Source organism: Ranitomeya variabilis, chromosome 7 (genome assembly GCF_051348905.1).
Source record: "Ranitomeya variabilis isolate aRanVar5 chromosome 7, aRanVar5.hap1, whole genome shotgun sequence".
Taxonomy (NCBI): domain Eukaryota; kingdom Metazoa; phylum Chordata; class Amphibia; order Anura; family Dendrobatidae; genus Ranitomeya; species Ranitomeya variabilis.
This window is the reverse complement of record NC_135238.1, coordinates 234764048-234778615: the sequence shown is the minus strand read 5'-3', so window position 1 is coordinate 234778615 and position 14568 is coordinate 234764048. Positions and strand designations below refer to the sequence as shown.

Sequence of the window (14568 nt, the reverse complement as noted above, 5' to 3'; positions counted from 1 at the left end):
GGAAGTATCTGGATAAATTTATGATCGTTTATCTGGATGATATTCTGGTTTTTTCTGATGATTGGGACTCGCATGTAGAGCAGGTCAGGATGGTGTTTCAGGTTTTGCGTGAGAATGCTTTGTTTGTTAAGGGCTCAAAGTGTCTCTTTGGAGTACAGAAGGTTCCCTTTTTGGGTTTTATTTTTTCCCCTTCTGTGGTGGAGATGGACCCAGTCAAGGTCCGAGCTATTCATGATTGGACTCAACCCACGTCAGTTAAGAGTCTTCAGAAGTTCTTGAGTTTTGCTAACTTCTACCGTCGTTTTATCGCTAATTTTTCTAGCGTTGTTAAACCTTTGACGGATATGACCAAGAAAGGTTCTGATGTTGCTAACTGGGCTCCTGCAGCCGTGGAAGCCTTTCAAGAGTTGAAGCGCCGGTTTACTTCGGCGCCTGTTTTGTGCCAGCCTGATGTCTCACTTCCCTTTCAGGTTGAAGTGGATGCTTCTGAGATTGGGGCAGGGGCCGTTTTGTCGCAGAGAGGCTCTGGTTGCTCTGTAATGAGACCATGTGCTTTTTTCTCTAGGAAGTTTTCGCCTGCTGAGCGGAATTATGATGTTGGCAATCGGGAGTTGTTAGCCATGAAGTGGGCATTTGAGGAGTGGCGTCATTGGCTCGAGGGTGCTAAGCATCGTGTGGTGGTCTTGACTGATCACAAAAATCTGATGTATCTCGAGTCTGCTAAACGCCTGAATCCTAGACAGGCCCGCTGGTCATTGTTTTTCTCCCGTTTTGACTTTGTGGTCTCGTATTTACCAGGTTCAAAGAATGTGAAGGCTGATGCTCTTTCAAGGAGCTTTGTGCCTGACTCTCCTGGAGTCGCAGAACCAGTTGGTATTCTCAAAGAGGGAGTTATCCTGTCAGCCATTTCTCCGGATTTGCGACGTGTGTTGCAGAGATTTCAGGCTGGTAGACCTGACTCTTGTCCACCTGACAGACTGTTTGTTCCTGATAAGTGGACCAGCAGAGTCATTTCCGAGGTTCATTCCTCGGTGTTGGCAGGGCATCCGGGAATTTTTGGCACCAGAGATCTGGTGGCTAGGTCCTTTTGGTGGCCTTCCTTGTCACGGGATGTGCGGTCATTTGTGCAGTCCTGTGGGACTTGTGCTCGAGCTAAGCCTTGCTGTTCTCGTGCCAGCGGGTTGCTCTTGCCCTTGCCTGTCCCGAAGAGACCTTGGACACATATCTCCATGGATTTCATTTCAGATCTTCCGGTGTCTCAGGGCATGTCTGTCATCTGGGTGGTATGTGATCGCTTTTCCAAAATGGTCCATTTGGTATCTTTGCCTAAGCTGCCTTCCTCTTCCGATCTGGTTCCTTTGTTCTTTCAGAATGTGGTTCGTTTACACGGCATCCCTGAGAATATTGTGTCAGACAGAGGATCCCAGTTTGTTTCCAGGTTCTGGCTATCCTTTTGTGCTAAGATGGGCATTGATTTGTCGTTTTCGTCTGCCTTTTATCCTCAGACTAATGGACAAACGGAGCGAACTAATCAGACTCTGGAGGCTTATTTGAGGTGTTTTGTTTCTGCAGATCAGGATGATTGGGTGACCTTCTTGCCGTTGGCTGAGTTTGCCCTTAATAATCGGGCTAGTTCCGCTACTTTGGTTTCGCCATTTTTTTGCAACTCTGGTTTCCATCCTCATTTTTCCTCGGGACATGTGGAGCCTTCTGACTGTCCTGGGGTAGATTCCGTGGTGGATAGGTTGCAGCGGATCTGGAATCATGTGGTGGACAACTTGAAGTTGTCACAGGAGAAGGCTCAGCGTTTTGCCAACCGCCGCCGCGGTGTGGGTCCCCGACTTCGTGTTGGGGATTTGGTGTGGCTGTCTTCTCGATTTGTTCCTATGAAGGTCTCCTCTCCTAAATTTAAGCCTCGCTTCATCGGTCCTTACAAGATATTGGAAATCCTTAATCCTGTGTCCTTTCGCTTGGATCTTCCGGTGTCGTTTGCCATTCACAACGTGTTCCATAGGTCTTTGTTGTGGCGGTACGTTGTACCTGTGGTTCCTTCTGTTGAGCCTCCTGCTCCGGTGTTGGTTGAGGGCGAGTTGGAGTACGTGGTGGAGAAGATCTTGGATTCTCGTCTCTCCAGGCGGAGGCTTCAGTATCTGGTCAAGTGGAAGGGCTATGGTCAGGAGGATAATTCCTGGGTGGTTGCCTCTGATGTGCATGCGGCCGATTTAGTTCGTACCTTTCACGCTGCTCATCCTGATCGCCCTGGTGGTCTTGGTGAGGGTTCGGTGACCCCTCCTTAAAGGGGGGGTACTGTTGTGAATTAAACTTTTTTGGCTCCCTCTTGTGGTCACTAGTGATATGACTCTGGGATTGTCTTTCCTCAGTTTGGCACCCACCTGGGTCGTTAGTCCAGGGGTGTTGCTATATAAACTTCCTGGTTTCTCAGTCCAGTGCCTGGCATCGTTGTAATCAGTTCCTTTCTGTTTGCTCCTGTCTGCTGGTCTTGGATCTTGCAAAATTAAGCTAAGTCCTGCTTCCTTGTTTTTTGGTTATTTGCTTTGCTCTTATTTTTTGTCCAGCTTGTACTAAATGTGATTCCTGATTTTGCTGGAAACTCTAGGGGGCTGGTATTCTCCTCCCGGGCCGTTAGACGGTTCGGGGGTTCTTGAATATCCAGCGTGGAAATTTTGATAGGGTTTTTGCTGACCATATAAGTCATCTTACTATATTCTGCTATTAGTCAGTGGGCCTCTCTTTGCTAAATATCTAGTTCATTCTTACGTTTGTCTTTTCTCCTTACCTCACCGTTATTATTTGTTGGGGGCTTGTATCCAACTTTTGGGGTCTTTTCTCTGGAGGCAAGAAAGGTCTATCTTTTCCCTTCTAGGGTTAGTTAGTTCTCCGGCTGGCGCGAGACGTCTAGAACCAACGTAGGCACGTTCCCCGGCTGCTGCTATTTGTGGTGCTAGGATTAGATATATGGTCAGCCCAGTTACCACTGCCCTATGAGCTGGTTTTTTGTGTTTGCAGACTTGGTATGTACTTTTGAGACCCTCTGCCATTGGGGTCATAACACATAGGAGTAGTATTATAGTAGTTATATTCTTGTACATGGGGCAATATTATAGTAGTTATATTCTTGTACATAGGAGCAGTATTATATTAGTTATATTCTTGTACATAGGAGCAGTAGTATAGTAGTTATATTCTTGTACATAGGGGCAGTATTATAGTAGCTATGTTCTTGTACATAGGGGCAGTATTATAGTAGTTATATTCTTGTACATAGGAGCAGTATTATAGTAGTTATATTCTTGTACATAGAGGCAGTATTATAGTAGTTATATTGTACATAGGGGCAGTATTATAGTAGTTATATTCTTGTTTATAGGGGCAGTATTATAGTAGTTATATTCTTGTACATAGGAGCAGTATTATAGTAGTTATATTCTTGTACATAGGGGCAGTATTATAGTATATTTTTATCTGTTTATTAAGCCCTAACTCTCATATATGGCATTATAGGGCACTATCGGGTGAGAAGGGTGAGCCGTCGATGAGTTGGGGCGTCACATGAGCAGGTTTAGAGTGCCAACCTACGTGGCAAGGTAGGAGAAGACAGTGTGTTGTTAGGGTAAGGTATTAGAGTCCCGTTTCATTTCTGTCTATTAATCTTGTTAGTCATTTTGCATATTTTTAATAGTAATAATTAATAGTAATAATTACAGTTATAATTTTAAAATGTAAACTATCTGATAAATACATATTTTTCGATGAATGTTTTTATCCTATATAGAAGGCAAACAGTGGAAAATATTTAATCAAACCCATTTGCTAAATTAATTTTTGGCCCCAAATAAATGGATTTAAGTACAAAAATATGTTTTGTGTTCTATTAATCATATAAATGCGTTTTTCTTACTTTCTCTGATTGTCGGTCAAGGTGATCCCTTGGGCTGAGACCTTAAAGTGAACAATAGTTGCATTGGGTTGGGGGTCTGCGGACAGCGTCTCGGCAATGGTCTTGGCAATGGCCTGCGGTCCTGTGAGTGATTCCATGTCGATCGAGTTAACAAACAGCACGTTGCAGGCTGAGGAGGAGAGAAGCGTCAGTAATGGCTCAGGGTGAGGACGCAGCTCGGGATCCAAGTCCACGGTTGTCTCCCAGCGATCATTAGAAATATTACAATCTTCACCCCGGCCCCCCGACTCGTGGTCCTCACCTGCTCCTTGTTTCAGCAGGTCGCTGGTGTTGTTGGTGGGTGTAGCAGTTTCTCTGGTCTCATCAGAAGGATCTAAGAAGAGGGCGAAAGAAAGATCAAGTCAATGACGACTTTATGGAGAAAGGATCCATACACTGGTGGCTTCTATAGGCATCAATGGGGTGAAAGCTCTCAGGAACCCACCATGACATGCCGAATCTATATACCACATGCATGCAAGGATCTCAGCAACGCAGGAGGTTTAAGGATCCCATTCACTACAATGTAACAGACTATATGAGGACATCACACGAAGCTCTACAATTGTGTCCTGGACGCTGGGATATTCAGGGTCTGCTTATGATTTTACCTCGGGTTGGTATGACCAGCTTACAAGGCAGCGCCAGGGGGGTGATAGAGTGCTGATACACCAGTGCGGACAGGCAGCCTGCAAAGAGAGGGCAAAGTCACCGGGAGGAGAGACACAACACAGGACATGATCAGAAGAGAACAAATCCAGAGAGTAAATCACCAGAGAAAATCAATGCAGACAATGATCAAGCAGAGAATACAGGGAGATCTCACCACTACAGCCTGCAGAATAGTGGGAGCGCAGACGTGGTCCAATCAAAAAACAAGCAATTATGATATTAACCTGAGGGGCTCTTCGAGAAATCTGACCTCCAGACCCAAACTATAAATTAGACCTGTATACCTAAAATCGTGTTCACATGTGAGGGCAGCCGAAGCTGATGTGTTCCACCAACTCCATATTCACCCCCCCTCGGAGCAGAAGCAGACTACCAAGTTAGATGATTTCTGTAAGTTTTTCTCCTGTTATTTTGTACTGTTTTGCATAAGTTGTATGTCTTTTTAGTATCATATTTTTATACCTTTTTCTTACTGTAAGCACTGAGCCTTTTTGTATTAAAGTATAAAACTTTAACAAGTTGAACCTTGAATGTTCTAACGAATCCATAGCCTAAGGTGTGTGAGCCTTATGAGTGGTAGACATTATTAGTATTAATTTCCGGAACTTATCGCCTGTGTGTTCGATGAATGGTGGCAGCGTGTATGAGCAGGTGTGTGGCCTGGGTCGGTGTGTGATTTATGCTCTCATTACAGCATAGGACAGAGGTTGAATGCTGGACTGAGAGGGGAGATAGATTAATCCTTGCAGGCACAACCCAAGTCACGTGCTGAGAGCAGGTACGTGACGAATTAGTGACACCACAGAGGAAAGGGATCCGTGACAATTGTAACTCTGGATCAGTAATGTAATGTATGTACACAGTGACTGCACCAGCAGAATAGTGAGTGCAGCTCTGGAGTATAATACAGGATGTAACTCAGGATCAGTAATGTAATGTATGTACACAGTGACTGCACCAGCAGAATAGTGAGTGCAGCTCTGGAGTATAATACAGGATGTAACTCTGGATCAGTAATGTAATGTATGTACACAGTGACTGCACCAGCAGAATAGTGAGTGCAGCTCTGGAGTATAATACAGGATGTAGCTTAGGATCAGTAATGTAATGTATGTACACAGTGACTGCACCAGCAGAATAGTGAGTGCAGCTCTGGAGTATAATACAGGATGTAACTCAGGATCAGTAATGTAATGTATGTACACAGTGACTGCACCAGCAGAATAGTGAGTGCAGCTCTGGAGTATAATACAGGAGGTAATTCAGGATCAGTAATGTAATGTATGTACATAGTGACTGCACCAGCAGAATAGTGAGTGCAGCTCTGGGGTATAATACAGAATGTAACTCAGGATCAGTAATGTATGTACACAGTGACTGCACCAGCAGAATAGTGAGTGCAGCTCTGGGGTATAATATAGGATGTAACTCATCAGTAATGTAATGTATATACACAGTGACTGCACCAGCAGAATAGTGAGTGCAGCTCTGGAGTATAATACAGGATGTAATGCAGAATCAGTTCAAGTTAAGAAATGCAATTGATTGAACTTTATTTTCAGGATATTTCTACATGTAATCACTGATAATACTAAGAATTTGCACTTTTGTTTTACATATCAGATCTTACCAAAATACGGCTCATTAGGACAGCCCTTTAATTTCACCCCTCTGGGACTGGTCTCTATCAGGAAGTGTCGCACCAGCTCGTTCGTGGCGTCTCCTGGGGCAGCAGAACAGTCACTTAGTACAATGTGCGGAGATGTATGACAGGAGATGTTATAACACTGGGGGACAAGTATTCACCTTTCTTGCTTGGCTGAGCCGGGGTGGGGGGAGGGGTCGCAACTTTCATGGCAAGTCCGTAGGCCCCTCTGAACGAGTGGCTGTCCCGAATGATGAAGGCGCCGGGTTCTCGCTCCTTTAGTAAAGTGATTGCTGTAAGAAAAATAATTCAGCCCAGATTAGGAGACGGGATCTTGTGCGAGCTCCGATCAGGATCCACTCTAGATGACACGCACCTTGATCTCTGGAGATCTCAGGCTTGTACCAATACTTGGACGTATCTTGGACAAATTTGACATGCGCTCGCGTTTCTGGACTCCCATCTGAAATAAAAAATGAAAAAAACATTTTTATCTTGAAGGAGTCTCCTCCAGATGGCGCTGCCATTTTCTTATCCAATCTTTTTTTTTACCTAGTGGATAAAAAGACTAAATTAAATAATTTCTAAGACTTAAAGGGTTCACAATTAGGAAACATGGCTGCCTTCTGCAAAACACTGCACCGCCGCCGCCTACAGGTTGTGTGCAGTATTGCTGCTCTGAACTGTTCACTTGTCTGGAGCGGAGCTGCAGCCCCAGGCACAACCTGTTCTGGGGGGTGGTAATATTTTTGGATGGAGGTGACCATGTTTTTCTAATTCTGGACAATTCCCTCATATTTTTAGCATTTTCTTAAATTACTTGATTAAGCTCCAGGAGTCCGTTTTTAGTGCAGAGCATCGCTCTCTCTGCAGAGATCTCAGCTGCTCGCTGCTGCCACTAGAGGGCGATGTGCTGGATTAATTTTCAAGATCAGTAGGACACATTGGAAGCTGTGTACACAGTGCCCTCTAATGGAGGCCAGTAACGAACTGCTCTAAGAAATAGGACAACCTATGAGGAGCGCCGCAGCAGAGTTCAGAGGATTACCTGGCATCGAGAACTTGGAGAAGTCCGGTAACGTGTGGGTAAATGCCATGGTGCTGCCCCCGCTGGGGCTGGACATGCCACTCGATATGGGTGATGAAGTCTTCCCGTTCAGGGTGGAGTAATTCGGCAAGCTGTTGGACCTGTCTCCTGATGACATCCTGCGTTTCTCGGGCAGCGATGGCTGTGGCACAGGGCTTGCCTGCCGGTACAGGGTGGAGTCTGGGGAAGATGACGATGGGCTGCCAATGCTTTGGTAGTAGGCAGGGGACACCGGGAAGCTGGGGGTGGCGGGAGCCTGGTACCCGGCACTGCTCTGTCGGGACAGCGTTGGCCGTCGTTCTTCGGGGGTGGAGAACCCGTACATGGCATGCCGCTCCATACTGGGGCTTCCAGGTGTCACGGGGGCACTGCCAGTCATCACAGCCTGGTGTCGAGCCAAGCCAGGACTGCCTGGGGCTGCCGCCATGCCGCCATGTGCCACAAGAGGATGTCTGCTCAAGCCTGGACTTCCAGGTGCATTGGAGAGCGTTGGGGTCACCACCCTCCGTACGAAGCCCGGACTGGGCGGAGTGTTTGTGCCCACTGTGTTTGTGCCCACTGTTCGGTGAAGAGGCTGTGGGCTGCCGTGAACCACATGCCCGGCCAGTGCGCCCATTGGCATTCCAGAATATCCATCTGTCTGCACGAAGGCATTATTTGGGCTGTAGGAGTAGCCCTCGTATGAGCTGAGGGGGGTCCCAGCGAGGGGCGTCATGGCAGGGGGAGTGGGCGAAGTGTTCTGGTAACTGCTTTGTGGTGACGGCTGAGACAAACTGGTGGATCTGAAACTGGAGTCTACAGATGGCTGAGCCGGACTGGGAACATGGACGCTGCCTTCTGCTGACGGGCAGCTTCTCACAGACACCCTATGGAGGACGAGAAGAAGGTGAGTGGAGCACTACTGCCCTCATGTGTCAATGATGCACAATATTTATGACTCGTTAATATGGAGTCCTCCAATAAGTGAGGTGGCTGAGAATGGAGCAAGGGGTGGCCGCTCTGGTACCAGCCTCTGCCCATCACCACCATGGGAGTTATGGGGTCTGCAGAACACGACACATCCGTGGCAATGTCCCCTTACCCGTCAGTGCTGTGTATAGGGCTGCTCGTAGAGATCGGGCTCGGGGAGGTGAAGTGACCGGGGTACCCTCCATTCCTCGTCAGGGTGTCCGCCGGGTAGGCCTGCGGTGCACTGGGTGACGGGGGAGCAGCCGTCCGCGCCACCGATTCCACGTAACTCCTGGGCTCTACAGAGACAGAACAACACGTCAGTCATGGGAATGACCCCAAGAAAAGAGAATATCCAAACTCTGCAAGCAGTCAATGAACGAAACCCCAGCGAGCAGCAGAGAGGAACCATCGTTGTGAAGCCTCCTCATAGTCAAGTACCTGATTGATTATCAATACTTTCAGGATCTCTGCTTGCTGTCAATGGACAGGAACACTTTACATGCAGAAGCCGAAAATCCTTCCAGAACTGTAGTTCTGCTCTCACAGATGGAGTTTGTCACACTGTATCATGAATCAGCCTGTAGGAGCTTTGTGTCGCTGCTGTGTAAAGCTCACAGAGCATGGCCGCACCAATGAATATGGTTTCAGGTGGATATAGACTTCCATGTTGCAGCCACAGTGCGCCCTGTATGCACTCCCTAGCATTTATCAAAGGTTGCTAGCCCTGATACACTGCTGCAAAGCCGCAGCTGTGAAAAGAACTAGATGAGGAGCAGAAGTTAATGAGTGTAACACAGATTATTTCCACACACTGACAGCAAGCAGAGCTCCTGAGGACGGTAAATACATGGACATCAAAAGCATGTTACAAAGTTGCAGAAGTTTTTATCAGGACCGGACTGTGCCATGAACAAGACAAGAAACAGGCGGCAGGTTAATAAAGCGGGGGGATATCTCCAGACAGCTTAGGGGTCTTCCCGTGCAGAGCGGTGGTGGGCTCCTCTTTGTCAGAGGTGATGCCTTAGATTGGAGTTATGGCTGCACTGAAATAACGCAGCAAAAACGCAACGTGTGCACACAGCCTTATTCTTACGCCAGCTCTGTCCTGGCACACGGAGCGATATCACAGACAATCGCTTACAATGCAATTCCCTAATAAAGTACCCTCGTATCCCCTCACACCCCCGGTGGGATAACCCACGGCTCGCTGGGACCCTACGTGCTGACACTCTGATTAGTAATTGGCAGTATACGGAGCCCTGGATGGCAGCGCCCGGACTGTCGGCGGCTCCTATGACATTTCCCAAGGAATTAACAATAGGTTAATTGATTTCAACGTCTCTTGTGCAGGATTTTCTCACACGGACAAAGGACATGAGGGAAGCCCTGCGATTACTTCATGAATAGTTAATTCTGCTTTTATCCCTGTGTTGGTCCCGTTCACGCTCCAGCGGGCGGCTTTCACTGTGGCCTAATTTTATCCCATTCAGGGATGGCGCCCCCACCTGGCAGCGCTGGCGTCACTACAGAGTATGGCCCTTTAAAAGCCAGAAGTCTCCGAATCTGCATTCTAAGAGGACACTCAACAGTCTGGATGTAGCAGAGCTGAGATTGTCATTAACTGTGCAAGACTCATAATTGGGGTCTTGTTATTAGAGGGTCAATAGTTTAATAATCTGGACTTGAAATGCAGAATAAAAAGGTGATGACCCCAAGTCCTGTTCTGTTGTCGGGGGTGTAGAGGATCGTGGGAGAGGGGCGCATCTCCTCCCAATATCTTCAAGGCCCCCACATCTCCCCTCCCCCATCATCTGATTCTACATTCAGATAGGATTCAGCAACTACAGAAGTGCTGCCCCCATTACACAATGGCTCGTCCCCCCGTCTGCTGCCGTCTGGAAGGCACCGGGGTCAATCGTCCAATTTGGATTTAAATAATAAAAAGGTTCAGGTTCAAATCTGACATCTTGTAGGGTTCAGGGTCGGTTGCTTGCAGATTATCCGGAGGGGTTGGTAGGGGGCACCAAGACTTTCTCAATAGTTTCCTCTTATCCAATTAGGATGTTTTCGGAATTATTCCGTCCATTGAAGACTACTTATCTGGGGACAATGAGCAAACTATGGAGACTTTGAAAGCTGCGGACCACCAGTACCCGGCCGCGGCTCACACAAGGGAGCATGGGGGGATGCAGAATGAAATGTTACATAGAAATGATTATTATAATTGACTTCAAGGAAAGATATTATTTGCTACGCAGCTGAAGGTTTGTTACAACGTATCGGATCAGGAAAGACTCATTGACTTCCAATGCAATGAAAGCAGCAGAGCTGATATAAGAGGTGGCACTCAGGGGCCCCATTACCTAGGAACAATCAAATAACCCCCTTGCGGTATTATTTTGGCACTAGATGGATGTATGAGGCGGTTTTTCTGTTGTTTAGTGTGGACTCTTTACGAGGGAGATAATTCCATTTTTATTAGGACGCTCGCCCTCAGACTAGATTCGCTGCCTTCTAACCTCCTCTCGGAGATGATACATTTTGTAAATAACAAGCACAAACATGAAAAAGGAAACAATGAAACACGCGGGAATGAACCAGCAAGCAATGTAGCCAGTTATAGATGGACCATGGCAGCCTCTCGGGGGTTAATGACGCCTCGGACCCGGGGGCACTTACCTTCCTCGTACCCATCAAGGAACGTTTCCATCTCTGGACAGATGATGTGTTACATAAATGTAATGTAGAAGAGAAGGAAAAAAGGCAAAAGATAAGAAAAGCGCCGCTGACCTCCCGCACCCATAGGTACAGGGTCACCTGGCCGGAGACTCGCTCTTATGGTCACATTTACTGCACAGATCAGGACGGGGGTTGATTTGGTTTTCTGCAAAAAGAACTAACCCTTCATAGCGCAGATGAATTCACCTTATTTCCATATGCAGTCTATATGAAAAGGGGTCCATTACCCAAGAAAAATAATGTCTCGTGGGTAGCGGGGTCCTGGGAAAGTAAAAAGTGCAGCTCTGGTTGTAGCACCAGGAGGTAACTCAAAGGCCAAAAGTCTCCAACCTGTGCTTCTACAAAACTACAACCCCCAGCATGTGGCCACCAGGGCATAGTGGGAGCTGTAGTTCTGCACCAGCTGAAGCCTCACGGGTTACAGAGCACGGCCATCGGGGGTGCAGAGGTTTCAGGGTCTTTCATTCCAGCGCAGATCACAGTCTAGATTCTCATATAAATCAGTAAAACATACAGGACTGAAACGCGCCCTGGATATATCCCCTGGGGAGAGGCGGGGGCTGACAACACGCAGCCCCTGTGAGACTGTCCAGGGTCTCTCCACATACAGATGGCCGTATGCACTACAGTAAAAGCATTAAATAGCCGGACTCTGATTCCAGAACACGGATCAGACTTTCCTTGGCCCGAAGCCAGAGTCCATCATGTTGGACAATGGTCTTACACAGGACTGCTGCTCCGGGTCACCAAAGTCCAGAGTAGCTACAGCTGGGGCTTAATTACTGGCCCTTATCCTGCAGATTGTAGAGAAGTCAGAAAACTGAGAAGGTGGAGAATCCAGAGGAGAACATTGTGCAGTCTCCATAGTGGGTACCAGTGTAGAGTCTCCTCTGGGCACCATCATTGCTGACGGGCTCCACTACTATAGGAGATCCTACAATACAGGGGTCAGATAAGTGTACAAATCACCAGAACAAGCAGGGAATGAGAGAAGAGCTCTGAAACCTGCAGAACAGCGAGTGCAGCTCTGGGGTATAATACAGAATGTAACTCAGGATCAGTAATGTAATGTATGTGCACAGTGACTGCACCAGCAGAATAGTGAGTGCAGCTCTGGGGTATAATACAGGATGTAACTCAGGATCAGTAATGTAATGTATGTACACAGTGACTGCACCAGCAGAATAGTGAGTGCAGCTCTGGGGTATAATACAGGATGTAACTCAGGATCAGTAATGTAATGTATGTACACAGTGACTGCACCAGCAGAATAGTGAGTGCAGCTCTGGGGTATAATACAGGATGTAACTCAGGATCAGTAATGTAATGTATGTACACAGTGACTGCAGCAGCAGAATAGTGAGTGCAGCTCTGGAGTATAATACAGGATGTAACTCAGGATCAGTAATGTAATGTATGTACACAGTGACTGCACCAGCAGAATAGTGAGTGCAGCTCTGGAGTATAATACAGGATGTAACTCAGGATCAGTAATGTTATGTATGTACACAGTGACTGCACCAGCAGAATAGTGAGTGCAGCTCTGGAGTATAATACAGGAGGTAACTCAGGATCAGTAATGTTATGTATGTACACAGTGACTGCACCAGCAGAATAGTGAGTGCAGCTCTGGAGTATAATACATGATGTAACTCAGGATCAGTAATGTTATGTATGTACACAGTGACTGCACCAGCAGAATAGTGAGTGCAGCTCTGGAGTATAATACAGGATGTAACTCGGATCAGTAATGTCTGTACACAGTGACTGCACCAGCAGAATAGTGAGTGCAGCTCTGGGGTATAATACAGGATGTAACTCAGGATCAGTAATGTAATGTATGTACACAATGACTGCACCAGCAGAATAGTGAGTGCAGCTCTGGGGTATAATACAGGATGTACCCAGGATCAGTAATGTAATGTATGTACATAGTGACTGCACCAGCAGAATAGTGAGTGCAGCTCTGGAGTATAATACAGAATGTAACTCAGGATCAGTAATGTAATGTATGTACACAGTGACTGCAGCAGCAGAATAGTGAGTGCAGCTCTGGAGTAAAATACAGGAGGTAACTCAGGATCAGTAATGTAATTTATGTACACAGTGACTGCACCAGCAGAATAGTGAGTGCAGCTCTGGAGTATAATACAGGATGTAACTCAGGATCAGTAATGTAATGTATGTACACAGTGACTGCACCAGCAGAATAGTGAGTGCAGCTCTGGAGTATAATACAGGATGTAACTCAGGATCAGTAATGTAATGTATGTACACAGTGACTGCACCAGCAGAATAGTGAGTGCAGCTCTGGAGTATAATACAGGATGTAACTCAGGATCAGTAATGTAATGTATGTACACAGTGACTGCACCAGCAGAATAGTGAGTGCAGCTCTGGGGTATAATACAGGATGTAACTCAGGATCAGTAATGTAATATTTGTACACAGTGACTGCACCAGCAGAATAGTGAGTGCAGCTCTGGGGTATAATACAGGATGTAACTCAGGATCAGTAATGTAATGTATGTACACAGTGACTGCACCAGCAGAATAGTGAGTGCAGCTCTGGAGTATAATACAGGATGTAACTCAGGATCAGTAATGTAATGTATGTACACAGTGACTGCACCAGCAGAATAGTGAGCGCAGCTCTGGAGTATAATACAGACTGTAACTCAGGATCAGTAATGTAATGTATGTACACAGTGACAGCACCAGCAGAATAGTGAGCGCAGCTCTGAAGTATAATACAGGATGTAACTCAGGATCAGTAATGTAATGTATGTACACAGTGACTGCACCAGCAGAATAGTGAGTGCAGCTCTGAAGTATAATACAGACTGTAACTCAGGATCAGTAATGTAATGTATGTACACAGTGACTGCACCAGCAGAATAGTGAGTGCAGCTCTGGGGTATAATACAGGATCTGTAATGTATGTACACAGTGACCAGCAGAATAGTGTGTGCAGCTCTTGAGATCAGTGATGTCATGTATCTTTAATCTGAATTAAACCTCCATGTAAAGACTCTGGATGGAGGCAATTTCTCGTGAATTTGGCGCTGGGTAAGCAGGGAGGGCACAGTTCAGTGTTTACACTATAATGCCAGACGGTTTACAGAGGATTGACAGCAGTGACTTTATTTCACCGGTTTCCTCTGTGTGCACTCGGCTTTTACCACAACTCACCTCCTGATTGCTGCAGCAAGATGTCCGCTGGGTTGTGAGGCTTTAACCCTAGGGCTGACAGAGGAGTCCTGGCCAAACCCGGTGGAGAACGAGCCACTAGGGGGAAAATACAGAATAAGGTCAGAACTTTTGTAAATGAAGGGAATGTGTCACTTATTCGCTTCCTCGCCTTTAATGCTATTTTGTCTGACTAAAATCCAAACTGTGAGAATAACATGAAGACTGTGAGCCCTCGCGGGCAGAGTCCTCTCTCCTCCTGTACTTGTGTGTGCCTTGTATTGCTCATGTTTATTGTGCTTGTCTATATTTGCCCCTTTCACATGT

The 14568-nt window shown here is 46.6% G+C and overlaps 1 protein-coding gene across 8 annotated transcripts in view; it reads right to left on the bottom strand.

Annotated features, from left to right (window-relative positions):
* Positions 1-14568, bottom strand: part of TNS1 (tensin 1) — a 374732-nt gene that overhangs the window by 12366 nt on the left and 347798 nt on the right. For 5 of the 8 annotated variants that reach the window (XM_077273214.1, XM_077273217.1, XM_077273215.1 and 2 more), the window contains 10 exons: positions 14245-14340; positions 10993-11025; positions 8444-8609; positions 7324-8228; positions 6652-6738; positions 6437-6568; positions 6261-6353; positions 4570-4647; positions 4221-4292; positions 3920-4088 (listed from right to left, as the gene is read on the bottom strand). In XM_077273214.1, coding sequence (XP_077129329.1) covers positions 3920-4088; positions 4221-4292; positions 4570-4647; positions 6261-6353; positions 6437-6568; positions 6652-6738; positions 7324-8228; positions 8444-8609; positions 10993-11025; positions 14245-14340 — 1831 coding nt within the window. The remainder of the gene's footprint in view (positions 1-3919; positions 4089-4220; positions 4293-4569; positions 4648-6260; positions 6354-6436; positions 6569-6651; positions 6739-7323; positions 8229-8443; positions 8610-10992; positions 11026-14244; positions 14341-14568) is intronic. The other 3 variants (XM_077273218.1, XM_077273220.1, XM_077273221.1) reach the window with 2 other exon arrangements.